This window comes from Cryptomeria japonica, chromosome 3, assembly GCF_030272615.1.
Source record: "Cryptomeria japonica chromosome 3, Sugi_1.0, whole genome shotgun sequence".
NCBI lineage: Eukaryota > Viridiplantae > Streptophyta > Pinopsida > Cupressales > Cupressaceae > Cryptomeria > Cryptomeria japonica.
Window position 1 is genome coordinate 645940721 of NC_081407.1, and position 26793 is coordinate 645967513.

The following is a 26793-nucleotide window of genomic DNA, read 5'->3' on the forward strand; positions in this document are numbered from 1 at the left end:
TATCCATACTACTAGTAGTTTGTTGATTGCAGACTTGCCTTGTGTAGTCAACTGGAATCATTTAGCTTAAGCATAACTTCAATTGTCGCTTCTTCTTTGATATGCATCAGCCTGATGGTGTCCATGCCTGTACCGGTGATCTAAACATCAGAAAGCTTTCCTTAGAAGATCGCACTAACCTTGTGGAGATGGTCCTGGGATGTCAAAGCAAGACTTATTTAGAATTTCATCAAAGGTCATTCATTGCTCTTACATTCTTAGTATTAGAAATAGATCCCGTTTCAACCCTTCTCTTTTTTCCTTTTTTCAAAATCTAGGACCAGTGAAATCTCATGTTCCAGCAATATCCAAAGCAAATCAGATGTTCAGGTTGTTGAATGTAAGTCCCCTTGTGATTCCAGCAAAATCACATCGTATCGCGAAGAGCTTATCCACACGTAGAGAACCTACACACAAGAACCTTGGAGTTGCCTCGATTGATCCTTCGGTGAGATCTTCAGCAGTCGGGAACTTTGTTCAAGAGAGGATAAGGTACCTTTAGGTATTTTATTCTGTGTTTGGTCGTGTACAAAAGACGCATCAACAAGTAGCTGCCTTCAAGATTAGCTTGCTGTCACATGAGTGATGGTTGCTGCTATTTTGGCTGCTCCTTTAACCCAGATTGCAGACCTTCAAGGAATTCGCTGTGTATTCACTAAGTTCGCTGATTCCTAATGATGGATTTCGCACCTCAACTGCAGATGTAAATTGCTGATGTAGCAGAGGTAATTGCTGTAAGTGCAGATGTAATCTTTCTTCCTGAAGTTCGCTTTAGCCAGGCATATGTATTTCTCATGAATGAAAACTGAATGATTGAATTGTGATGTGAGGTTTATGCTTATTTATATGTGGATCAAACCTCCTAAACATGTCAGCTTTCCTTATAAATTAAAACCTTTTAATTTATTTAATTTATTTAATGCGAAATGTATGCGATAGGGTTGGCCCTATCATGATGGCGTGTTTGGCTTGATTGTAGCGTGGAGTATAGGGCCCAACCCTTACACGTTGGAGAAGGGGCTGGCCCCCTTAGGCAGATTCCAATGTTGCCCAAGGCAATTGGAATCCGCCATCCCTAATTATAAACAACAAAATGAGCTTTGAAACCCCTTTTTATAAGCTTTTTTGAGAACTTTCCCGAAAATTGCTTAAAGTTCTAAAACATTTCTGGCACTTAAAAAGTCACTTTTCAGTATCCCAACTTTTGAAACTTTCTATTCTATTTCCAACTAGCTATAATACTGAGGTGCTCAATAAGTTATTTTAATTAAAATGGCAACCTTAGTAAAATTAATTAATATAGCTCAATATTACACCCAATTTGCGGAAAATGGTTGAAATGCATTAGAATAAAAAACTGACTATGTAGGAGTGATATTGATGATGAAAGATGATAATTGGATCTAACAAGGTAACTTGCTATAAATAGATGCTCCCTCCAAGAATCCTGGAGAAAACATTGGAAGCCATAATCATTTGAAAGTGTCAAATGAGTCCTCTAAACCATCTGAGCTCATTGGTCAATGGTAACATAAAATTACCACTCTAGTCAAATTGACACACACCCAGAAGGTCAGTGTCAACAACAATGCAAAAGAACCTGAAAATGGGGACATTATAGTCCTCCCTTCCCAAAGATTCTTTGTCCTCAAGCAATGCTAACAAAAAACCAAAAAGAGCAAATTGAGCCGGACTGTAAACCATTGTGATCCCAAGGTCCCAAGTCAATCTCAGAAAAGAACCACCATGCTGATGCTACTCCACTTTGATCATAACTGTAAAACTATCATGCCACAACTGCACTCTCCTCTCTTAGAACCCCAAAAAGTAATCATCATCAAAACCCAAACTGAAATACCTATAAGGGCTGAAATCTATACCATGAAAAATATCTTGCCAAGGCATCTCAGTGAAGTCCATATCTGCAATTCCATTGACAAACATGATGCTGGGCAACTGGATAAATAAATAGTCTACTCAACCATAAAACATAAATGTCAGCATATCCCCTCACGGTGTCTCGAAATGAAACAGATCAAACAACGACAAATGGCAAATATAGAAGATGTTAGCAAAACTAACTCTGAAATTAGCTATCCTGAGAGTGCCTCTGTGGTCATAAACTAATATCATATCATCAACACTCAATCTTCATGTATCAAAGGGAGAACCCCGAGTACTTCAACACACCCAACATGCTGAAACCATCAAAGCATCTTTTGGAGATACACATACCAACACCAAGAAACGACTGTTATCTGCATATAGAAATAATGCTTTGATCTGTAATTGCTTTGGAGATTCTAGTGGACAATTCACCAACACAGATTTGATGTGGAATAATTAAAAACTACTTTCAGCAAGTAATGGTTTCAAATGCTCCATATCATATAAAAGTGGAAAATCAAATGGAAATTGCAGAGAATAGCAACATTATTAAATTTTGCATTTAGAAACTAAAAATCTGAATGCACAGAGTCATCAGGAAGCTCAACGAGTTAACCTGGTGAAACTAAAAAACCAGGAAAAACTCCAGCAATCAAATGGACAATTCTTATTGCTGGAAAAAGATTGCTTAAGAGAGAACAGTGCTGAATATAAGACGTCTCCAACTTTCTTGGCTCTTTTCTAATCTCTTGATACACTCAGCTGTTTGGTTATTCACCAAGCCCACACTAAGCTGTAGGGATAAATTCAACCAGACACGTATAAATGGAGTTGCATTTGTTTTTCCATATTCTCAAATTTCGAAATTTGTAATTGAAACCTGAATACACGAATATTTTGTCTTGTTATTTGAATAAATTCTACATGGGGGCTGATTAGTGACCCATTTTGGATCATTCATGATTCAATTTTTTTTCAGAATTTGACTGTATTTCTCAGTAGCTTGGTACAGCTGAATTGACTGACTAGTGATCAATCATTGATGACACACGATTCCATTTCTTTCAGAATATGATTATATTCTTTAGTAGCTTAGTATGGTTGGATTTGTGGATAATGTACAGTGTGATTTTGATGCTATTAATTTTTTAATGTATTTGTTCATTAAATAATCCTTCTATAGTTCTTATGTTTACAGGAGTACTGTTCTATCTCACAGATCCCTTTGCAATGTATTGGTGATGCAGGATGCATTTAGCAAATTTATTGGCCAACCTGTTTCTAGTGCATGCTCAAGCAGAACGGTGAGGTTTCTCTCTTATAACACCTCTGAAGCATCCACATTATACTTTTAACTTGTTAGCTACCCTTGATTGTTACCGTGCATATCAATGTTTGATTGCATTCACAATGCAAATACTGTTGAAAATGGTAGGTTCCCAATATTTTATCTTTATAATTATAATAAGGTGAAGCACTTGTGGCATGATTAACCTTAACATTAGTTTCAGTTAATATTTGAGGCCCTCTTAAAATAGGATGAGGGTTAATGTCTGTTAGAATTTTGGATCTTATGATACTAATCATTATAAACAAAATTTAAAATAAATGAAATGAGAATCATAAATGCACACATGCACACATTACACAAGATATACATGGGGAAAACGCTTTCGGGTAAAAAACTCCATAAAGCATCATTCTATTAAAACACTTACAAAATATAGTCTATCGTAAATAGACTGAACCTGGGGATACTTTTCCTTACTTCCACAATAATACCTTATGTGTATAGTGATATAACTCACTATAAAACTCCAAATTCACACACTTTGAAATGAGAGAGAACCTCCTTAAATATAGGAGGAAGGATGACTTCACTAGTCACAAAGGGTGGCTTCACTAACCACACTGTTTCAATAACTCCCATTCACAAATGATTAATAACCTAATAGTTATTAGATTATAATTATTTGAAATGGGATATGCTTCATAAAGCATATAATACATAAGGTTTCGTAATCTTATATTAGAACAATATATAAATGTTATAAGCTTGTGATCCCTAATAACATTATGTTCTAATGCTCCTTAATGTTAATAGGGAACATCACATGCCAATTTCTATAAAAGAAAAAATGAAGTACCCCAGTAACATAGGTCTTCTTTGACAGTGATAAACATGGACATGAATATATGCCAACATGAAGATCGTGCATCTCAGGCTATATGAAAGTTGTCATAATTTATAATCCTAATATTTTAAAAATGATGCTATGAAATCTTATAAAAAAATATATTGGAGCTTTAGTCTCCTCAAATTAGCCTCTCCCTAGGTTCATTACATAGTGCCCGTAGGTCTTAATACAAGATGCCCATAGGACTTAATACAAGTGAAAGATTTAAAAGGAGAAGGATTTACAATATGCCCGTAGGGCTTAAATTGTGTGCTTGTAGGACTTAAGAAAACTTGCCCTTAGGACTTAAAACAAGGATGTAGCCATCCTGAGGTGTTAAATGCCCATAGGTCTTATTTTACGCCCAAGGTCTTACATCTAGAGGTGCCACACTTCCCCTCAATGGCAACTCCTTATGGCCAAGCATTAAATTGAATTTGGGGCAATAATGCCTAAAGGTCTTATATTATGCCTTTTAGGTCTTACATCTAGGATTTAGCCACTAGTTGGTGTCATGTACACCCCCCTTGAATGGCATCACCTAAAAGTCAATCACTGCATAGAGTTTTTAATAAGTGATGGCTAAGATTCCAATACATAGCATGTGCCCATGATCTTCAATGTGCTTTTATGATGGAACTAGTGAGAGCTTTTATAATGACATCCTTTCACTTTATTGAGGTGTCCATGATCTTCAACATGCTTTTCTCTCTTTAGAAATGATATTCTTTGGAAAGAGTAAAATAACTGTAATTAGTAAGGTGGTACTTCCACACTTATCTAATTTGAACTCTTCCATAAATATTCAAAGCCATATTAATTTTTCAAGAGTTACTTTTGTATTTCATGCTTTTGATTTAAAGAAACAATAGAAAATAGCTTTTTATTAAAGTATTGCACCATCCATGTAATAGCAGCAAAGACCCGTTCATGGGTCTCAAAGGGTTAATCCTGTTGGTAAGATCTTGGGAGACAAGGAGGTGATTTGGTCAAAACCTGAAATAGGTGGGTTGAGATCAATTTTGACAGGGCCTCAAGGGGTAATCCAGGCACTTCTGGAGCGGGATGTGTGGCTTGCGAAGATGAAGGGAAGATTCTTTTTAAAGGAGCAAAAAGGTTGTAAGATGGAACTAATAATGAGGCAAAGGTGCAAACGGCTTTGTTAGTAACTGATTTGGTAGCAAATATGAAGATTTCGAAAGCCCATTTAGAGGGAGATTCTCAAGTTGTGGCATGTGATCTTGCTAAGGGAGAAGTGAGGTGGTGGGATGGTAATGACAGTACCATTCAATGGAGTTAAGATGTTCTGCTGGTACAGGATCTTGTCATACTTGGAATGTGCGAAATGCATTTCTTTTACTCTTTGCTCGTGCCTAGGCTGGCTTGAGCATAACGGGCAATTAATGCCGAATTCCTCTGCATTGGCGACGGGAGTTCGGAAAGCTCCATTTATTGCGAGAATGGGAATTTTAGCTTATTCATTGAGGTAGTTGTGTGAATTTGGTGGTAGTTACTGTGGTCTTGGTGTAGAGTTTGGTGGTTTTTGTGGGGGTGCGATATGGAGGCCAACTTCACACTTAAAACAACTAAACTCATGCCTACTTTTTGGGGGCCGGTTCCTGCAAAATGGCTGCAAAATATGTTCACTCCGAAGGACCCCCTGTTCTTGAGGGCTGTTCAGCTGGTCCTTGGTGAGGAGTTGGTTGTTATTGGACATAGATATGGAACAAGGGTGGACATCTACGCGTTAATTATGGCATGGGGGCTCGATTTTGGTTATCCTTGTGAGGAGGTGAGAAAAGTGATGACGACGATAGTGCCAAGAGATTATTTGCTCAATATGGAATCTTTGCTGGAATGGGCGGTCCCGGGATGGGGTTTTAACGTTTCAAAGGGCATCCCGGAGGAGCATGCCGAGCTCAGAGGCCGACGTTTGCAAATTCCCTTTCTGAGACGCCGTGAAGAGGTAAAAGCTAGATTTCGGGACAATGCGAGGAGAGGTTGGGAGGGCCTGACAATATATATTCAAATCATGGAGTTGGAGGAGACTATCAGGCAGGCGAGGGCGGAAGGTGTGGTGGTGGAGGAGGTGCAGAGGAGGCAATCGATAACCAGGCGCCTTTCGGCGGAAATGGCCAAGCAGAGTTTGCCACGAGCTAACAATGCGAATGTCGAAGTGAACAGGGCTGGGAGTGTTGTGAGCTCATCGGATGCAGAGGCGGGGTAACGATGATAAAAGAAGTTGCAGGCCAGGGTACCTCTTGGTGCCATTTCTCTTTTTTGTTTGCTTGAAAACCTGAAGTCACAGTTAAAACAACTTGAATAGCTCATGCCAAATTTTGTCTGGCAAAATGTATATGTCATTCTCGTACTTGTTTGTGGGGTAGGGTTTGTGCAGATTACTGGTTTATGGTTGTATTTTTTTGGGTGGTTTGGAGGTTTTTGTGGGGACTTTTTGGGTGGTTTGAGAGATATATCTTGGATGATGATGTACTGTTTTAATTTTACTCAATAAAACAAAAATATTAGCTATAAAAAAAAATAGCACCAAATGTATTTAAAAAATGGCCTTGTATATGAGCATAAAGAAGTTTTCCAACAAGTTCTATATATCTTGTAGTATAACTTGTAAAATTGATTAGTATAGCCTAATTTGCTTTGATACCATGCTAGAATTTAGGATTTAGGTTACTAATTATTATAAACAAAATATAAAATAAGTGAAATGAGAATCATACATGCATAAATGTACACATTACACAAGATATACATGGGGAAAACCCTTTCGGGTAAAACACCCCATAAATCATCATTTTATTAAAACACCTACAAAATATAGTCTATCATAAATAGATCGAACCTGGGGATACTTCTCCTTACTTCCACATGATTGGTAATACCTTATGTGCATAGTAATATAATTCACTTTAGAACTCCAAATTTACACACTCAAATGTGAGAACCTCATTAAATATAGGAAGGAAGGATGACTTCATTGAAATGGTAATTGATTGATTTAAGGAAGGATGAATCACTGAAATGGTAATTGATTGATTAAACGATGGAGATGCAAAGCTCCATTTAAAGCAATTACAAAGATGATGTTTCTAAACGAAACAATCGTTAACTGAAACTGAAAATAGAAACTAGCTAAACTTACTAAAGTACATTAAGTGACCATTAAATAAGAAATATTTTAATATTACTCTAATACCGTTCCTTAATGGTCATTCTATCAACTACACCAAGTTGCCCCCAAAATTTTACAAACTTGATTGGGCTCAGAGACTTGGTGAGGATGTTTGCAGTTTGATCCTCAATTGGATCATGCTGCAATTGAACAGATCCATATTTCACAAGTTGTCGAATGAAGTGACTATGAAGCTCAACATGTTTGGTGCCCTCGTGGAAGACAAGATTCTTGGCAAGTTTCAACACCCCTTGATTGTCACAGAATAAGGGAGAAGGACCTGCTTGAGACATTTTCATGTTAGAAAGCATCCTTCAAAGCCAAACTACCTCACACGCTGCTTTGGCAGTTCCCTAATATTCAACTTCAATTGAGTAAAGAGCTATTGCTTGCTATTTCTTACTAGTCCATGTGACTGCACCCATGCCCAGATTGAAAACATACCCAAAAGTAGACTTCATGTCATCAATAGAACCTACCCAATCTGAGTTTGTAAAACCAATTAGTCGAGGATCTTTGCTTCTGCTATACAAAATGCCAAAGTCAGGTTTACCCTTCACATATCTCAATACATGCGTCGTTGCAACCCAATGTTCTACCTTAGGGGCTGTCATGAAGCGAGATCTGTAGCTCACAACATTACTAAGATCAGGTCTAGTGGCTGTGAGGTAGATGAAACTGCCAACTAGTTGCCTGGAAGTTGATTCATTCACCACAGGTGAATCTGATATGGCTGATAGTTTCAGCCCTTTCTCCATAGGTGTAGATGAAGGTTTGCAGTCATTCATCCTGAACTTATCCAGTTTACTCCTGGCATACTTCAACTGAGAAATAAAGATATTGCCACTAGTCTACCAAACTGTCATGAGCCCGTTTTGAGGGGCCTAGCTAGCCTCATAGCGGTCTTTTATAACACCTAGTATCAATTTTGTTTAATTTAATATTATCTAACATAAATAAATAAATGGGAAATTTATTATAAATGAAATTATAAGTTAAATTTCCTATATCGTTTTCTAATGCTTTTTATTAATTGACCTGAGGTCAACTCTTCCTTACTACGACACACAAAGCCTTTATAAGGCATGCTTGGTGCGAGGAGCAACATACTTGGATATTTGGTTTAGCCTTTGTGCACGAATGGTTGTGGGACGACTATCTCATAGCCAAAACAAGGTAAGATGACATCCTTACGCTTGTTCACCTTTCTTCCAAGCCTTCGCATATGCTAATAGCCATTTCTGAAATTATTCCCGTCGATCATTTCCAAGTGAAGATCACAAGAATTGGAGGGACAACCACTAAATACAAGGTCGCAAGTCAAAGAACAAGTGCACATACAAGGAGTTGTTTGAAGGAAATAACGAAACTCTTGGCGCCACTCATAGGTGCCATTATCGACATGGGTCAAGAAGGCTAGGACACTATTTTGTTCCAGTGGCAAGGCATCTCAACACAAAGCAGATTGAACGAAGGGTGCAGCTCGGGGAAGGAGTTTTCTGCTTTGCAGTGTGTTTGCGACACCTGCAAGCTAGAAGTAGATCGTTAATATTGCCTCATTTCGAACTCGATAATTGTAAGTTGGCCATGATAAATGATCACAGAACACGGGTACACTATTTAGACACCAATTCTAATTTTAACATCCTCAACTTATTAATAAAGTGTTATTTGTGCAAGTTTGAGTTATTCTCGGTGTTTATTATTTGTAAATGTTCTGGAATCAGTTAGCCATTTTGATACTCTTGGAAATCGAAAGATATCCAATATTTTGCTAAATAAAGGAAGCTCCTTCTTTCAACATTTTATGTGTTATCTGGTATTTTGTGAGATTGGAATCTTTCAGTGATATCAGAGTAGTGTTCTTGCTAGCTGTGGGTGTGTTTGATAAGTGAGAGAGAACAGAGGTACCTATCAAGAGAAAAAAAGAAAGGTTCTAAAATGGGTGATAGTGACGAAGAAGCAAGAGCCTTCTTTAGGAGTTTCGAGGAGCTACATCTCAGTGTGTTTGAGACACTTAAGGAGGTGGCCCAATTGCTGAAAGGGTTTAAGCAAAATGCTGAAGGTGAAGAAATTGGTGATAGGAGTGAAGGGAGCACTGCCGATAAGGAAAATTCAGCTGGTCATGATGAAGGGAACAATTCCATCAAGGTGAAATCTGCCAGTGGTGGTGAGAAAAGTTCAGGCAAAACATTTAGAGCTAAATTTTTGACAAACGAAGTAGTTGAAGAAGGCCAAGCAGACTAGACTGAAGAAATGGACCGTCTCTTAGCTGAATACAATGCTTTGAGTGAGGCAGTCAGAGATCACATGTCCTATACTGAGTATTGTGCCTTGAAATCAAGGAATGGACATAGGAAAATAGGATATGAAGATAGGAAAGACATTCAACATCGCTTGGGGATGATCACCATACCAAACTTTTATGGAACAAGTAGTACCACAACCAGATCATGGCTGCAAAAATTGGACACTTACTATTCATTGAACCCTATGATAGAAGAGGAAGCCATCAAGTTTGCTATCTTACATCTAGAAGGAGTAGCTCATGAATGGTGGTACCACGGACTTGTGACCCAAGGACATGATTCAATTCCCACCATGGACGAGTTCAGTCAGAGGCTGATTGAAAGATTTGATTGAATAGATCTGGAAGTGCATTTTAGAAATCTAGCTCATTTGAGACAAGATGGCAAGGTGGAGGAGTATGTTTTAGAATTTCAAAAGATTGCTGTAATGGTGCCCAATGTGAGTGATAGGAGGCTGATGGTGCTCTTTGCAGAAGGTTTAGTTGAACCACTCAAAGGGCTACTCAAAGCCTTAAACCCTACCACCTTTCAAGAGGCCATTACAACAGTCCTCAACCTAGAGGATTTAGTGGCCAGAGATAGTTTCAGCAGTAAAAGGGCAGCCCCACCTATGCAGACCAAAAAACCTTTTCAAAAGAGTCCGATGCCTCCCTGGATCCCAATAACGACATCCTAGCATTCATACATCAGCATCAATGAATTAAGAAGAAGAAAATTGTCTTTCTCTTGCAAGGAACCATGGCAGCCTAGGCATCGATGTTTAGGAAAGGGTCAAATACACTATATTGAGGTACTTTTAGATCATGACACAAAGTGAAGGGACTGATTCTGAAAATGAATCAGAAAAGTTGAGACACCGGAGGGAGGCACCCTTGCTGCCCTCATAGGAGAACCATGCTACAGTGGATTTCACATTAAAAGAGTTTTGAAAGGACAGTGGGTAATCATTCTTATTGATAGTGGCACTACCTATAATTATGTCAATGAAGAAGTGGTACGTAGACTTGGGCTGAATACCATTCCAATTGAAGGGTTTGACGTTAAGGTAGCTAGCGGAACCACCCTTTCTTGCACTAAGAAGGTACCACAAATAGAAATAACTATGGGTGAATATAAATTAAAGGATGATTTCTATGTGATTGATATGGAGATGGAAGTGGTTTTAGGATGCCAATGGCTGCATTCCATTGACAAATATGAGACCAACCACTGCAAGATGGAGATCTCTTTCTAGCATAGAGGGAAAAAGGTAGTGTTACATGGTTTGACCAGTAAGGGAACTATGGAAATATCAGCCAAGAGAATGGAAAGAGTTTTTTATAAGAAGCAAGTGGTTTGGGTAGCAGAATGCCTCATCACCAACACAAGTGCAGCCAAAGATAGGAGGGCAGTAAATGTGTAAATTGAGACTATTTTGGATAAGCATAACAAGGTATTCCAGGATATACCTCCGGGTCTGCCCTCTAATAGAGGATTTCAACACATTATTGAACTTGAGGAAGGAGCAAAACCTGTGATGATTAGTCCTTACCACCATCTGAAGGTTTATAAGGAAGAGACTGAAAAGGCTATCAAATAATTGCTGGAAATGGGACACATAAGGCCTAACTCCAGCCAATTTGCATCTTCCATAGCGCTGGTCAAGAAAAAAGACGGAACTATGAGGATGTGCATTGATTATGGAGTTCTCAATAAGAGGACTATTAAGAACTGTTATCCTATACCAAGAATTGATGAATTAATTGACGAGTTACATGGAACTAAGTATTTTTCTAAGATTGATTTGTGCGCAGGTTACCATTAAATCAAGGTTCGGGATGAGGATGTACATAAGACTACATTTTGGTGCCACTATGGACACTATGAATTCTTGGTAATGCCTTTTGGTTTGACAAACCTCCAGCAACTTTCTAATCATGTATGAATCAGGTATTTATCCATCAATTGAGAAAATTTGTTTTGGTCTTCTTTGACAACATCTTAGTTTATATCAAATCATGGGAAGGGCACTTAAAACACTTAGAAGTGTTGAGCATTTTAGAACAGCAATCCTTTTATGCTAAAGCATCTAAGTGTGAGTTCGGTCTGCAAGAAATTTTGTTTATGAGATTCAAAATCAGTGAACATGGGGTGAGTGTAGATGAGGACAAAATTAAAGCAATCCACGAATGGCCTAGACCAAGCAATTTAACACAGCTGAGAGGGTTTGTCGGGTTATGCAGCTATTATAGGAGGTTTGTAAGTAGGTTTTCACAGCTTGCTGCACCCTTAACCAATCTTACTAAGAAGGGAGCATTTGTATGGAATCCATCAGCACAAAAAGCCTTTGAAAAACTCAAGGAGGTAATGAGTTCATGTTTGGTTTTAGCAATTCCAGATTTTTCACTACCTTTTGTCGTGGAATGTGATGCATCCGATGAAGGGATAAGAGTTGTCTTGATGCAAAATAGGCACCCTATAGCATTTGAGAGTAGGAAGTTCAAAGAGGCTGAGTGTAAGCTCTCTATCTATGACAAAGAAATGCTGGCTATAATGCATGCCTTGACTAAATTTAGACAATACTTGGTTTGTAACAAATTTTTGGTTAAGACTGATCATAATAGTCTGAAGTATTTCCTTAACCAAAAGGATTTAAATGATAGGCAGCAAAAATGGGTGAGTAAAATCAAAGTCTATGATTTTGACATTGAGTATGTTAAAGGAAATAATAATGTATTGGCTGATGCTTTGTCTAGGAAACCTCATTTGCACTCTATTACTGAAATATCTGCTGATTGGAGGTCATTGATTACAGCTGAGTATGTTAAGAATTCTTTCACTAATGATATCTTGGAAGGCAGATTCAAGATAGCAAATGAGTTGATACTTTATAAAGGACATGTATTCATTACACCTGAATCCAAGATGAACGAAAAGATTCTAAGAGCTTGCCATGACACCTCTTTGGCCAGCCATCTAGGTTTCTATAAAACATATAAACAGGTAAGGGGACATTTGTCTTGGAAGGGATTAAAGAAAGATGTGATGCAATATGTAAGAGAGTGCAAAGAATGTCAGATTAATAAAGTAGAGCATGTGTTTCCAGCAAGCCTATTGCAGCCCCTGCCCATTCCCAATAAAAAATGGGAAAGTATACCTGTGGATTTCATTAGTGTTTTGCCAAAGGTCCAAGGCAAAGATTGTTTATATGTGGTGGTCGATAGACTCACGAAGCATGCACACTTTAATGCCATATCATTAGATTATAAAGCACCTTAAGTGGCTGATCTGTTCTTTAAGGAGTTTTTCAGACTTCATGGTTTACCCAAAACAATTGTGAGTGACAGGGACAACAGGTTTCTAAGTTTGTTTTGGCAATAATTATTTCATTTGATAGGGACAAAATTAACTCCAAGTACAAGCTATAATCCCCAAACGGATGGCCAAATAGAGATAGTAAACAAATGGATCGAGGCTTATTTAAGGAACTATGTAACATGCCAACAATCAACATGGATTAAATGGCTACATCTAGGTGAGTATTGTTATAACACAACTTATCATCTGTCGATTGGCATGTTTCCTTTCAAAGCACTCTATGGATATGATGCTACTTCTTTTTGTTAAAATATGTTTGTTCGTGTTTACGAAAATGACGTAAAACTATTATATATATATATATATATATATAATGAGTTATAGTATATATATACTAATATAATATATCAATCATTAATTATGTTATACATATATATATATATATATCATAATATATATAAAACACTAAATATTAATCGAATGGTATAATCTACAATTCATAAGTTAACTATGTATCACGATACTATCGTGATTGTTATACATAAACAGTCACGGTATTATCGTGACTGTTCATGTATAACAGTCACGATAACTATCGTGACAGTCCTATTACAATTAGTTAATGCCGACAGGTTAATGCCGACAGGTTATAAAACAGCGACTATATTATTATTATGTCGTTTGTTAGGAAATAGTCGGTATTCAAAAGACGTGACTGTTGACATTTACATCGATTCAACTTATATATAGTTGATCTTCGTTGGTCAATCAATCAATAACAACGGCAATTGCATTGATCAGCGAATATCAACTATACATAATATATTTATATATTAGTATCTTCTGATCCAATTTCCTTAACATGGTATCAGAGCATAAGTACAAGACCACCTTTACCTAGGTTCGAACAATTAAAGAACGATTGTACTCAAGAAGAATCGAGATTAGCATCCAGAGGAATAGGGTCGAAAAATGAAAATGAAGTACAAGCCCTTCATACTAAAACTTCTCAGAAAAAGAAGAGAAAATTCAACAATTCAAGTAATGGAAAACATCACTTCAAAAGGGATCTCTCCAAAATAAAATGTCATAAATGTGACAAATTTGGACATATTCACAAATACTGTCCAGAAAAACAGAAAATTCAAGCAGCCTTAGCAGAAACTAAAGGAACAGAAAATTCTCTTTTTTATCTAGCCTTAGCAAGTGAATTAAATTCCAATAAAAATACTTGGATAATAGATAGCGGTGCATCAAGACATATCACTGGATTCAGAGATCAGTTCGAAACCCTTTCTGGAAACTCTACAGAAGAAGTAACCATTGGTGACAACTCCACTTATCCGGTAAAAGGAATTGGGACCTGTTTGATACAGATAAGAGATGGAGTCACTCTACAGTTAAAAGAAGTATTATATGTGCCCGGAATAAAGAGAAACCTAATCTCAATATCAGGGTTAGCTGATCAAGGATATAGGGTAACATTTAATGAAGAAAAAGTTCTTCTCTGGACCAAAAACACAAACATCAAAAATGCAATGCACATAGGGTCCAGAGATGGAAGCTTATACAAACTATGTAATGAACAAAAAGTAGCCCTAAATCACAATGTTCAACAGAATAATGAAATTTGGCACAAAAGACTAGGACACATTGGATATAGTGCTCTTCCTACTTTGCATAAAATCACCTCTGGGGTACCCTCTCTAAAATCTGAACACTTGAGCATTTGTAAGGGATGTGCATTAGGAAAGAACATTAAAGGATCTTTTCCAACAAGTGAACACAAGACGAATAGTGTTTTAGAACTCATTCACACTGATATGTGTGGCCCCATGTCCACTCCTCCTTTTTCAGGTGCCCTATATTATCTAATCTTTGTGGATGACTATTCAAGGAAAACATGGATATATTTTTTAAAACTTAAAGAGTCAAGTGAAGTATTAGCCAAATTTCAAGAATTCAAAGCATTGGTAGAAAATCAAACCAATAAGAAAATCAAAACTCTTAGGTCAGACAATGGTGGGGAATTCACATCTGACAACTTCAAAAACTATTGTAAATCTGTTGGGATTAAGAGGGAGTATACTGTACCTTATAACCCTCAACAGAATGGAGTAGCAGAAAGGAAGAACAGAACCATCATTGAAGCAGCAAAAGCTATGATGCATGATCATAATATTCATATATCATACTGGGCAGAAGCTGCCAACACTGCAGTTTATATTCAAAACAGATGTCCACATGCAATACTTGAAAATACCACACCAGAAGAAGTATTTACAGGAGTTAAACCTGATCTCAGTCATTTAAGAGTATTTGGATGTCCAGTTTATATACTTGTACCAAAAGAGAAAAGAACCAAATTAGAACCTTTTGGTAAGAAAGGTATTTTTCTAGGCTACAGTGAAGACTCTAAAGGATATCGAATCTATATCCCTAATCAAAAATCAGTAGAAATAAGCAGAGATGTCAAATTTGAAGTAAATCTCTGTAAATCCTGTTTTTCACAATCGGTCAAAGCACATAGAGATTCCATATCACTATGTGAGAGATATGGTAGACAGAAAAATTATTAAACTAGTCTACATCAGCACTGAGGAACAAAATGCTGATATCTTCACTAAATCCCTTGCAAGGGTGAAGATAGAATTCTTCAGGAACAAAATTGGTTTGATCAAAATATGAACTATTAATGTACATTTCATTCATAAATATATATATATAATTTTTGAAATATTTCAAACTTGTGCGAAGATGACGATCTTCTGTTTATCATTTCTATTTCAGGGTGACGATCCTGACAATAGAAACCAGGTCTCAAGATAGACTCCCGAAAGGGGTTGAGCCGGATTGGTCCGGACATCTTGTTACCAAAATCATCACTTGTTTAACAATTATTTAAGATAGACTCCTGAAAGGGGTTGAGCCGGATTGGTCCGAACATCTCAAATATGTATATTGTTATAAGTGATAAATTATCATGATATGACATTTTGAATTGAGTCATATATTTTGATGTGAAAATTCTACAAACTTGGTAAACTCTCTCTCAAGAGGGAGTGTTAAAATATGTTCGTTCGTGTTTACGAAAATGACGTAAAACTATTATATATATATATATAATGAGTTATAGTATATATATACTAATATAATATATCAATAATTAATTATGTTATACATATATATATATATATATATATCATAATATATATAAAACACTAAATATTAATCGAATGGTATAATCTACAATTCATAAGTTAACTATGTATCACGATACTATCGTGATTGTTATACATAAACAGTCACGGTATTATCGTGACTGTTCATGTATAACAGTCACGATAACTATCGTGACAGTCCTATTACAATTAGTTAATGCCGACAGGTTAATGCCGACAGGTTATAAAACAGCGACTATATTATTATTATGTCCTTTGTTAGGAAATAGTCGGTATTCAAAAGACGTGACTGTTGACATTTACATCGATTCAACTTATATATAGTTGATCTTCGTTGGTCAATCAATCAATAACAACGGCAATTGCATTGATCAGCGAATATCAACTATACATAATATATTTAGAGTCCCAAGAGCTAAGGATTTGGTGCAGCAAAGCAAAGATATTATGGAGGCTCTCAAGGAAAATTTACAACAAGCCCAAAATCAACAAAAACTATATGTTGATAGACATCGTACTAAACGAACTTTTGAGGTAGGAAACTTGGTGTTCCTATGCTTATATCCTTACCAACAGTCCTCAATCAAGGGTAATGGACTTGAGAAGTTAAAACCTTGTTTTATGGACCTTATCCAATATTGAGGAAGGTGGGGCAAGTAGCTTATGAGCTAGAATTACCGCCTAACAACATAATTCACAATACTTTCCATGTTTCATGTCTCAAGAAGGCCCTTGGACAACAGATTACCCCTTCATTGGAGTTACCTCCCCTTGATTATGAAGGCAAACTCGTCCTCAAACCAAAAACAATGCTCAATGTGAGGGGAAAGAAGTTAAGGAACAAAGTGATTCCCGAATACTTAGTAAAGTGGAAAGGGCTGCTACCTGAGGATGCTACATGGGAAGGAATTGAGACTTTCGAGCATCCCAATCTGCAATCATAAGTTAAATAAATAAATAAATAAATGGGAAATTTATTATAAATGAAATTATAAGTTGAATTTCCTATATCGTTTTTTAATGCTTTTTGTTAACTGACCTGAGGTTGGCTCTTGCTTACTATGGCACCCAAAGCCTTTATAAGGCGTGCTTGGTGCAGGAGCAACATGCTTGGATATTTGGTTTAGCCTTTGTGCACGAATGGTTGTGGGATGACAATCTCACAGCCAAAACAAGGTAAGACGACACCCTTATGCTTGTTCACCTTTCTTCCAAGCCTTCGCATATGCTAATAGCCATTTCTGAAATTATTCCTGTCAATCATTGCCATGTGAAGATCGCAAGAATTGGAGGAAGAACCACTAAATATGGGGTCGCAAGTTGAGGACCAAGCGCACATACAAGGAGCTGTTTGAAGGAAATAAAGAAACTCTCGGCGCCATTATCGGCATGGGTCGAGAAGGCTAGCACACTATTTTGTTCCAGTGGCAAGGCATCTCAACAAAAAGCAGATTGAGGGGTGCAACTTGGGGAAGGAGTTTTCTACCTTGCAGTATGTCTCCAACACTTGCAAGCTAGAAGTAGATCGTTAATATTGCCTCATTCAAGATCGAATTGAATGATTGTAAGCTGGGCATGATAAACGATCACAAAACACGGGTACGCTATTGAGACACCAATTCTAATTGTAACATCCTCAAGTTATTAATAAAACATTGTTTGTGCAAATTTGAGTTATTTTGGGTTTTTATTATTTGTAAAGGTTTTGGAATTAGTTAGCCATTTTGATACTCTCGAAAATCGAAAGATATCTAATATTTTGCTAAATAAAGGAAGCAACTTCTTTAAGCATTTTATGTGTTTTCTGGTTGTATGTGTTTGCTAAATAAAGGAAGATTTGCCATGAGAGCAAAATTTACTGTACTCTTTTTGCTCTTGCCTCTAGAAGATCTCCCCTCAACAAGTTTATTATCATGAACAACACCAATGGTCTTTTCCCACCATTTAGGCTGACAAGCAAAAGCACCTATAGCTAACTCATTAGGATCATTATGAGCAAGAGTGTCTGGAAGAAACTCATCGGGATGCTGATCCAGGTTTTCTTGAGGAAATTCTGGTGGAACTGTTAAGTTCTTTCAAAATTCTGTGATCAAAATAGAAGAGATGGAGATATGATTTGAAAGTTGTATTTTATTTGCTATAGCATGTTTTAAAGATGCACCACACTTATCAATTTCGGTGTGTACATCCTCCTCAATGTAAGCATGCTATATAAGTGGATGAGGGGTTACGTAGTGAAGAGATATGTCTTCCCATGTGGGAAGACACATCTCTTCCCTATGTACCTCTCACCACAGTATATAAACTAGTCACCGTTTACTTACCCGATCGGAAGGAGTGCAACTTGTTTGAGAATCGCTTTACCACCCGATACCATGAACGGTGTAACCGTTGGTCAAACGCGATAAGTTAACTTTGGTTTTATTTATCATTAATTAACGTTAACATATTAGTATATGTAATCAAATTAATATATATATATATATATATATATATATATATATATATATATATATCGGAAGCATGAAATAGTAAGACTGACGTTACAAAATTAACACTCCCTCTTAACTAGGGAGGACACATTTCATGTTAGAGAAAACATCACAATTCATCCATTGATTGTGAAGAGAGGAGATATCACACCATAGTGATATTCAGAGATATGGTTCAACAATGAATATCAAGTCTCATGATACTCACCATAACTCATAGTTATCAAGTAAGGTATGTGCATTGGCATCAAGTCACATGATGCCTACCATATTGATAATGATTTCATGGCATGTCCACGAATATTATGATCATAATATTCACCATGAAGATCTCTATCATAATTATGGTTTATTTAATGATATCAACCAACAGATATCTACCATAATGTCTTAGAGATATATATACTATCATGACATGTCCACATATATCAAGTCACATGATATCCATCAAGATAGTTAAATTGATAATTGTAAAATCGTCACCTTACAATATCAATTTGAAACAAGTGTTCATTATTGAAAAGTCGTCACCCTTCAATAATGTTCACAGAAGGCCCATGCAGTCATGGAGTCACACACATGACAAATAAAAGAGTTTACACACTAAACATCTTTAAATATATTAGTATATTAGAATAAATGAGACTCTCTCAAAATTAAATAACATTTCAACCATACCAAGTTTATCTCTAAAGTGTTCAATCTTGATCCTGGAGAGAGGCTTGGTAAGAATGTGTGCAATCTGATCACCTGTACTAATATAATTTAGTCGGATCACATTACTTTCCACCATATCTCGAACATAGTGATAAAGAATCTCAATGTGTTTAGACCTGTCATGAAATACTGGATTCATTGAAAGCTTGATGCAACTTTGATTGTCATAGTAGATGACAGTAGGATTTAAGGGCTGACCAAACAGTCCTACAAGCAATTTCCGGAGCCATATAGCTTCTCTTGCTCCCATGGAGGTTGCAATGTATTCAACTTTTGTAGAACTCTAAGCAACTAAAGACTGTTTTCTACATATCCATGAGATCATTCTTGATCCTAAACTGAAGCAACATCCTGATCAACTTTTGCTTCCAGCCCAATCAGAATCAGTGAATCCATGTAGGTCAAGTTCTACATGTTTATATTTCAAACCAAAACCAATAGTTCCTCGAAGATATCTCAGAATATGCTTTGCAACAACAAGATGTATTTCCCTGGGTTCACACATGAACTGACTTAGTGCATTTACAACATAACATATATCAGGTCTTGTGTTTACCAAATACATCAGAGATCCAATAATATGTCTGTAGAGTGTAGGATCTGCTAACTCTGATTCTGCTGCTGTTTCCTTTAGCTTGTGCAGATTTGTCTCCATAGGTGTGGTCATGGATCTACAATCCAACATCCTAAATCTCTTGAGTATATCAATGGTGTATTTTCCTTGATTAAGGATTATACCATCTGCCTGCTGCCAAACTTCCAATCCAAGGAAGTAGTGAAGAATTCCTAAATCTTTCATATCAAACTCAGAGGCTAATTCTTTCTTACATCGAGAAATACAATTATCCTCTCCTGTGATTAGTAGATCATCAACATAAAGAATAAGAATTAATAATTCACCATTGATTACCTTGTAGTAGAGATTTGGATCTGCTTAATTCTTGAAAAACCCTAATTCCAAGAGATAGTGATCAATTCTTTCATACCATGCTTTGGGGTCCTGTTTCGGTCCATAAAGAGCTTTCTTTAATCTGCAGACATGTGATTCAGCCTTATGAATCACAAAACCTTCAGGTTGCTCCAAATAAACTTCTTCTTCAATCTTACCATTCAGAAATGCAGTCTTGACATCCATTTGATGGACTTTCCATCCTTTAGATGTTCCAATAGCCAAAAGTGCTCGGACAGAAGTTTATCTGGTAACAGGAGCAAATGTCTCTTCATAGTCAATACCTTCTTTCTGTGAGAAACCTTTGGCAACAAACCTTGCTTTGTGCTTCTCAATGCTACCATCTGTTGCATGTTTGATTTTGAAGAGCCATTTAGAAGATACCACAGATTTGCCTTTAGGCCTAGGCACAATAGCCTAGACATCATTTTTCAGAATTGACTGATACTCTTCTAACATAGCATCTTTCCAAACTTGATGCTTGAGCGCATCTCCAACACAGGAAGGTTCTGCATCAATGATCTTACTCATCAAGGCAGTATAACTGGAAAATAGGTTAGGTCTCTTACTTTCTCTGAGGGTCCCCTTTGGAGCAGCATAATTTTCAGCTTCTTGAAGCATCTTTTTAGCCCAAAGTGGTCTCTTCCTAGTTTCGGGATAATTTTCTTCTAAAGGTAAGCCTTGAACTTCATGCTCAACATCTTCAGGGGTCTCCCTCTAAATCTCAGGGGTGGAATCCTCATCCAAGCTTGTAGGAGGATCTTGGTGTTCTAATTCATTAGAGCTTTTGGACCTCCTGAATGCTATGTCTTCCTCAAAGATGACATCTCTGCTTAGTTCAATTTGTCTTTGACCAGGTATGTATATTCTGTAGGCTTTAGAGGTTTCACTGTACCCAACAAATACTCCTTTCTTTCCAGAAGGTTCTAACTTTGACCTCTTTTCTTTGGGGACATGAATATAGACTGGACACCCAAAGATCCGGAAATGACTTATGTCAGGTTTGTTGCAAGTAAAGGCTTCTTCAGGGGTTTTATTGTCAAGAAGAGAATGAGGACATCTATTTTCAATGTACACAGCTGTCCTAGATGCTTCAGCCCAAAATGAGATTTCTATATTTTGGTCAAACAACATAGCCCTAGCAGCTTCTACTATAGTCCTATTCTTTCTTTTAGCTACCCCATTTTGTTGTGGGTTATAAGGTATAGTTAACTCCCTCTTAATCCCAACATTTATACAATAATCTTTAAACATATCAGAAGTGTATTCCCCCCATTGTCTGTTCTTAAGGTTATGATTTTCTTAATTGTCATATTTTTTGCAAGAGCTTTGAATTTCTTAAATTTAGAAAGGATTTCTTCAGACTCTTTGTACCTTTGAAAATATATCCAGGTCTTCCTAGAATAATCATCTACAAATATTACACAATAGAAAAATTCCCCTAATGAGGGTACAGACATGGGTCTACATAAATCAGCATGAACTAATTCTAATACATTTTTGGATTTACTGTTGCGAGAATTAAAAGACCCTTTAGTATTCTTTCCCAAGGCACACCCTTTGTAGGCTCCTTCAGATTTTTGACTCAGCTTGTGTAAGCTGATGACCATCTTCTCTATCTTAGGTAGGGCATGGAAATGAAGGTGCCCTAATCTTCTGTGTCAAAGTTCATTCGAATCTCGAGTCTCATGAATCAAGGCTAGAGGTGAAGTAGTGCAAAGTCTGTAGAGGCTCCCTTGTCTTACTCCAATGGCGTGGGCTTTCTTGATGGTGGAGTTCTTTGGCCAAGAAAGTACCTTTCCTTCCATAAAGGTTAATTTGTAACCCATATCTTCAAGTGCAGAAACTGAGACAAGGTTTCTCTTTATACCAGTTACAAATAGAACTCCAGTCACCTGTAGGGATATGCCTGACTTTAGGTTGATATTGCAGGTTCCCATTCCCATAATTGGATAATTTGAGTCATCACCAATTGTCACTTCTTCATTTGAACTTTCCATAAGTGTATCTAGGTGCTCACGAAATCCAGTGATGTGTCGAGATGCTCTGCTGTCAATCACCCATGTGTTGAAACTGGAGGTGACTTGACTAGAGAGGGTTGAGTAGAAGGCTAGCTTCTTGGAATTACTCCCTTTCTTAATTTCTGCCATTGAAGCTTGTTATTTGATCCTGTCTAGACACTTCATTGCATAGTGCCCATATTGGTCACATCTGAAACATTGTACTTCAGAAATGTCTCTCTTCTTCTTTGAAGACCTCTTCCCATTTGAGCTATTGTCGCTCTTTCTCTTAAAGTTCTTCTTCTTTCCTTTCTTGTGGGAATTAGAGTTTAGAACTTGAATGTCTTCATTACCATTGTTTTGTTTTATTCCTCTTGTGACAAGCCAAGATTCCTCTTGAATGCAATCGGTTTTCAATCTATCAAACTTAGGAAATTTAGAACGAGCACTGATTCCTTGAATGAACGATTCCCATGAGGTAGGAAGTCCATTTAGGGCCATCATAGCAAGTTCTTTGTTGTCTACTAGATGTCCAATAGTGGATAGTTGATCCCTAAGCTCAGTGATCCTCAAGAAATAGGATGTAGCTGTTTCTCCTTTATTCATCTTTATATGGTGTAGTTGATTCTTTAGGGTGAGAGCCCTGCTAGTGTTGTTGATTTCATAAATGTCAGCTAGTGTTTTGAACATCTGAAAGGCCGTCTCATATTTAGAAAGAACTGGTACAATATGGTCTCTTACTGAATCCACAATTATCTTAAGGGCCTTCTCACAGTCCTTGCTCCACTGAATTTTCTCTGTATCATCAGAGGGTTCAGGAATTTCACTTTTGACATGGGAGTCAATTTTATTTTCTTTCAAAACAAGCATGATCCTGAATTTCCAAGATTCAAAATTTGATGCTCCATCTAATCTATCTTCAAACCTAACTCCGATTGCCATTAGGATTATGGGAATGTGATCATAGTAAGAGCCTGGTGAAAGTTTATGAGATCATTACAGAATTTTAATATGATCTTCCTTAACTTCGCTCTAATACCATGATGAGACATGGACCAGCTAGGACTCGAACCTAGGACCTTCCATTCGTTGCTGGAGTGCTCTACCACTGAGCTACTAGCCCCTCTTGGACCAGTCCATCGTTGATCCGGGTGTGGCTTATTTCCAACACCAACAATGATGAGACATGGACCAGCTAGGACTCGAACCTAGTACATTCCATACGCTGCTTGAGTGCTCTACCATTAAGCTACTAGCCTCTCTTGGACCAGTCCATCGTCAATCAGGGTGTGGCTTAGCTACAACACCAACACCCCCCCTTAAGCCACACCTCTCGTGTGCTTGGGGCTCCTAGCCTGGACCTAGTTCTGATACCATGTTAAGTTCTTTGAAAATTCTGTGATCAAAATAGAAGAGATGGAGATATGATCTGAAAGTTGTATTTTATCTGCTATAGCGTGTTTTAAAGATGCACCGCACTTATCAATTTCGGTGTGTACATCCTCCTCAATGTAAGCATGCTATATAAGTGGATGAGGGGTTACGTGGTGAAGAGATATGTCTTCCCATGTGGGAAGACACATCTCTTCCCGACGTACCTCTCACCATAGTATATAAACTAGTCACCGTTTACTTACCCGATCAGGAAGGAGTGCGACTTGTTCGAGAATCGCTTTACCACCCGATACCATGAATGGTGTAACCGTTGGTCAAACGCGATAAGTTAACTTTGGTTTTATTTATCATTAGTTAACGTTAACATATTAGTATATGTAATCAAATATATATATATATATATATATATATATATATATATATATCGGAAGCATGAAATAGTACGACCGACATTACAAAATTAACAGGAACAAGATCTTGCCTAGGAGATTCAACATTCTCTAGTTCAAAATCATGAGAATCCCTCCCTTCAGGTGGAGCTAAGGGAAGTCGAACACCCAAATCCTTAGCCTTCAAAACTGAAAATAGGAGAAGAGAGATAAAAAGGCTCTCCTTCATCAAACACAACATCTCTATTGAATATGAAATGATCAATGTCTACATCAATTAGCCGATAAGCCTTATGGTTGTCACTATAACCCATGAACATCAACTTCTGGCTTTTGGAATCCGGTTTTGATCTCTTTGCATCTGGAATCCAAACATAAGCAATAGAGCCAAAAACTTTCAAGTAGCTGATTTTGGGCTTTCTCCCAGACCAAGCTTCTTTTGGGGTTATCTTCTTACTGGCTTGTGTGGGCGACTGATTTAGAAGATACATTGCAGTATAGACTGCTTCAGCCCAAAATTTCTTAGGAACATTCGTATGTTCCAACATAGATTAGGCCATTTTGGTGATTGTGCGGTTTCTTCGTTCAACGTTCCGTTGAGGAGTGTAGGGTATGGTAAGTTGGCATTTAAGGCCGTGTTTTGCATAGAAGTTGGAGAAATCAATAGAACAAAATTTCCCCCCATTATTTGATCTAAGAGTTTTGATGGGACATCCTGACTCTTTTTCAACTAAGGCCTTAAACTCTTGGAATTCAATAAACATGTCTGATTTGTTTTTAAGAAAAAACATCAACATTTTTCTATTGAAGTCATCAACAAATAACATAAAATACATGGTGCCGATGGTTAATATAATGTTCATTGGTCCACAAACATCTGCATGCACCAACTGCAAGACCTTGGAGGCTCTCCAAGAGTCGTCATATGAGAAAGGAATCCGATGCTACTTTCCTGCTTGGCAAGCTGTGCAAACACCAACAACTAGACCCTCCCGAACCAACTGAGAGAGATAGTGAAGATTCAAGTGCCCATACTGCTGATGCAAGAGAGTCCGGATGGAAGAACTCTTTGTTACCGTTGTCATTTTATGACACCCTTGTTCATCAGTGAGAACCGATCAAAGATATGTTCTATGGGCCAGTGCTGCCTCAGTTGATCAAAGATAATACAATGGAATCATGAAATGCGAAGTGTTGTCTTGTTAGAAGGAAGTTCCTAAGTTCTCAACCCTGGAACTCCGGAAACCCCTGGTTCCCAAGTTCCTAAGTCCTCAACCTCGGAACTCCGCAACCCCAAGGTTCCCAAGTTCCTAAGTCTTCAACTTTGGAACTTCTGAACCCCCAGGTTCCCAAGTTCCTAAGTCTTCTCTTCCTTGACCCCTGAACTTCGTAACCCCCAGGTTTCCAAGTTCCTAAGTCCTCAACCCCGAAACTTCGGAATCCCCAGGTTCCCAAGTTCCTAAGTCCTCAACTCCGGAACCCCCAGGTTCCCAAGTTCCTAAGTCCTCTTCCCCAGAACTTCGGAACCCTGAACTTCCCAAGTCTTCCCTTCCTTGACCCCGGAATTCCGGAATCCTGAAATCACCGAGTTCTTGTCCTTCCCTTCTTCGGAATCCCGGAATCCTGAGATCCCAAGCTTAAGTCTTCCAAACTTCGGGAACTTTGTGTTCCGAAGTCTTCCAAACTTCGGAAACCCAAGTTTCCCAACTCTTCCGACTTCCTTCCGGCTTGCAACATTTCCATATGGCGTGATCAACATTCAAAGCTCTTAATGCTCCAACAACTCTTGCGACTTGTACACTTTCTTTCATGGAGCTACAGGGGCGCATTTAATGATTTTTGCAAGTGGAGTACAGGGCCATGCTTATTTGTGGTTACTTATGTCATGCCTGCATGCTTTGACTTTGGAATGTCAGGCAATCCACCTTTTGGAAGCCCCTTCTTGGGATTGCATTGTCAGGGCGTGGCTGGGTTGCTTGCATGTACACAATGTCAGGTGCATGCACTTCCTTGCATTCCTTGATTGACATTTCTTTGCACACACAAGGGTCAAGGCTTCTCTTCCTTGACCAATGGTCTCTCCTCTGCGACCAGTTTTCTATATAAAGGTTGTTAAGCATCATTGTAAAGGGTTCTCTCCCTGTTGGTTTGAGCTATTCAATGCTCTTTCACTTCTCTTAAAGACTTGTATTTATCTTGCATTTCTGCAACTGTAAGTTTGGCCATTGGCCTTATAATGAATTCAAATCATCATTCTTGCCTTACTTCAACTTACGTATGTTGTGTATGTGTTCTTACCTTCATTGTAAGTGTATGTTTGTGGCTTTCTTTCACATATATGCCGTGTTAACATGTTTCTGGGTGTGACTTGTGGGAAACCTTCTCCCGTCTTGACATTCAGCAAGTTCTAACCTCCATACATGCGTTGAACTCATTCATGCAACTGAAGTTTGTGCATCTCTTGGGTATTTTAGTTGATTCCTTGTGCCATTTCGAGTGGGGAGAGAAACAACTCTTATCTTGGTGCATCACCTCCTTTCATTTTAAGCATTTCTCTCTTCCCTTTTCCTCTGCAAGTTGTTAGGATAGGTTTAGAAGTAAGATTTGGAGTGTTGAGTTGGTTCAACACCTGCACTTGGATTGAGAAGGAAGACGACCTTCTCCGGAGATTCAACCCCCTTGTGCAAGGTCCCACACTTCGGGGTTTTTCCCATGTTTCACAAGTTCGCTGAGTTGATAGCTCAGCAAGGGTGCAAGATTTTGTGACAAC

The 26793-nt window shown here is 37.8% G+C and overlaps 1 protein-coding gene across 3 annotated transcripts in view; it reads left to right on the forward strand.

Annotated features, from left to right (window-relative positions):
• Positions 1-26793, forward strand: part of LOC131027806 (uncharacterized) — a 169366-nt gene that overhangs the window by 46958 nt on the left and 95615 nt on the right. For 2 of the 3 annotated variants that reach the window (XM_057957899.2, XM_057957898.2), the window contains exon 2: positions 3174-3230. In XM_057957899.2, coding sequence (XP_057813882.2) covers positions 3174-3230 — 57 coding nt within the window. Of the gene's footprint in view, positions 1-3124; positions 3231-26793 lie in introns of all 3 variants that reach the window. The other variant, XM_057957900.2, reaches the window with a different exon arrangement.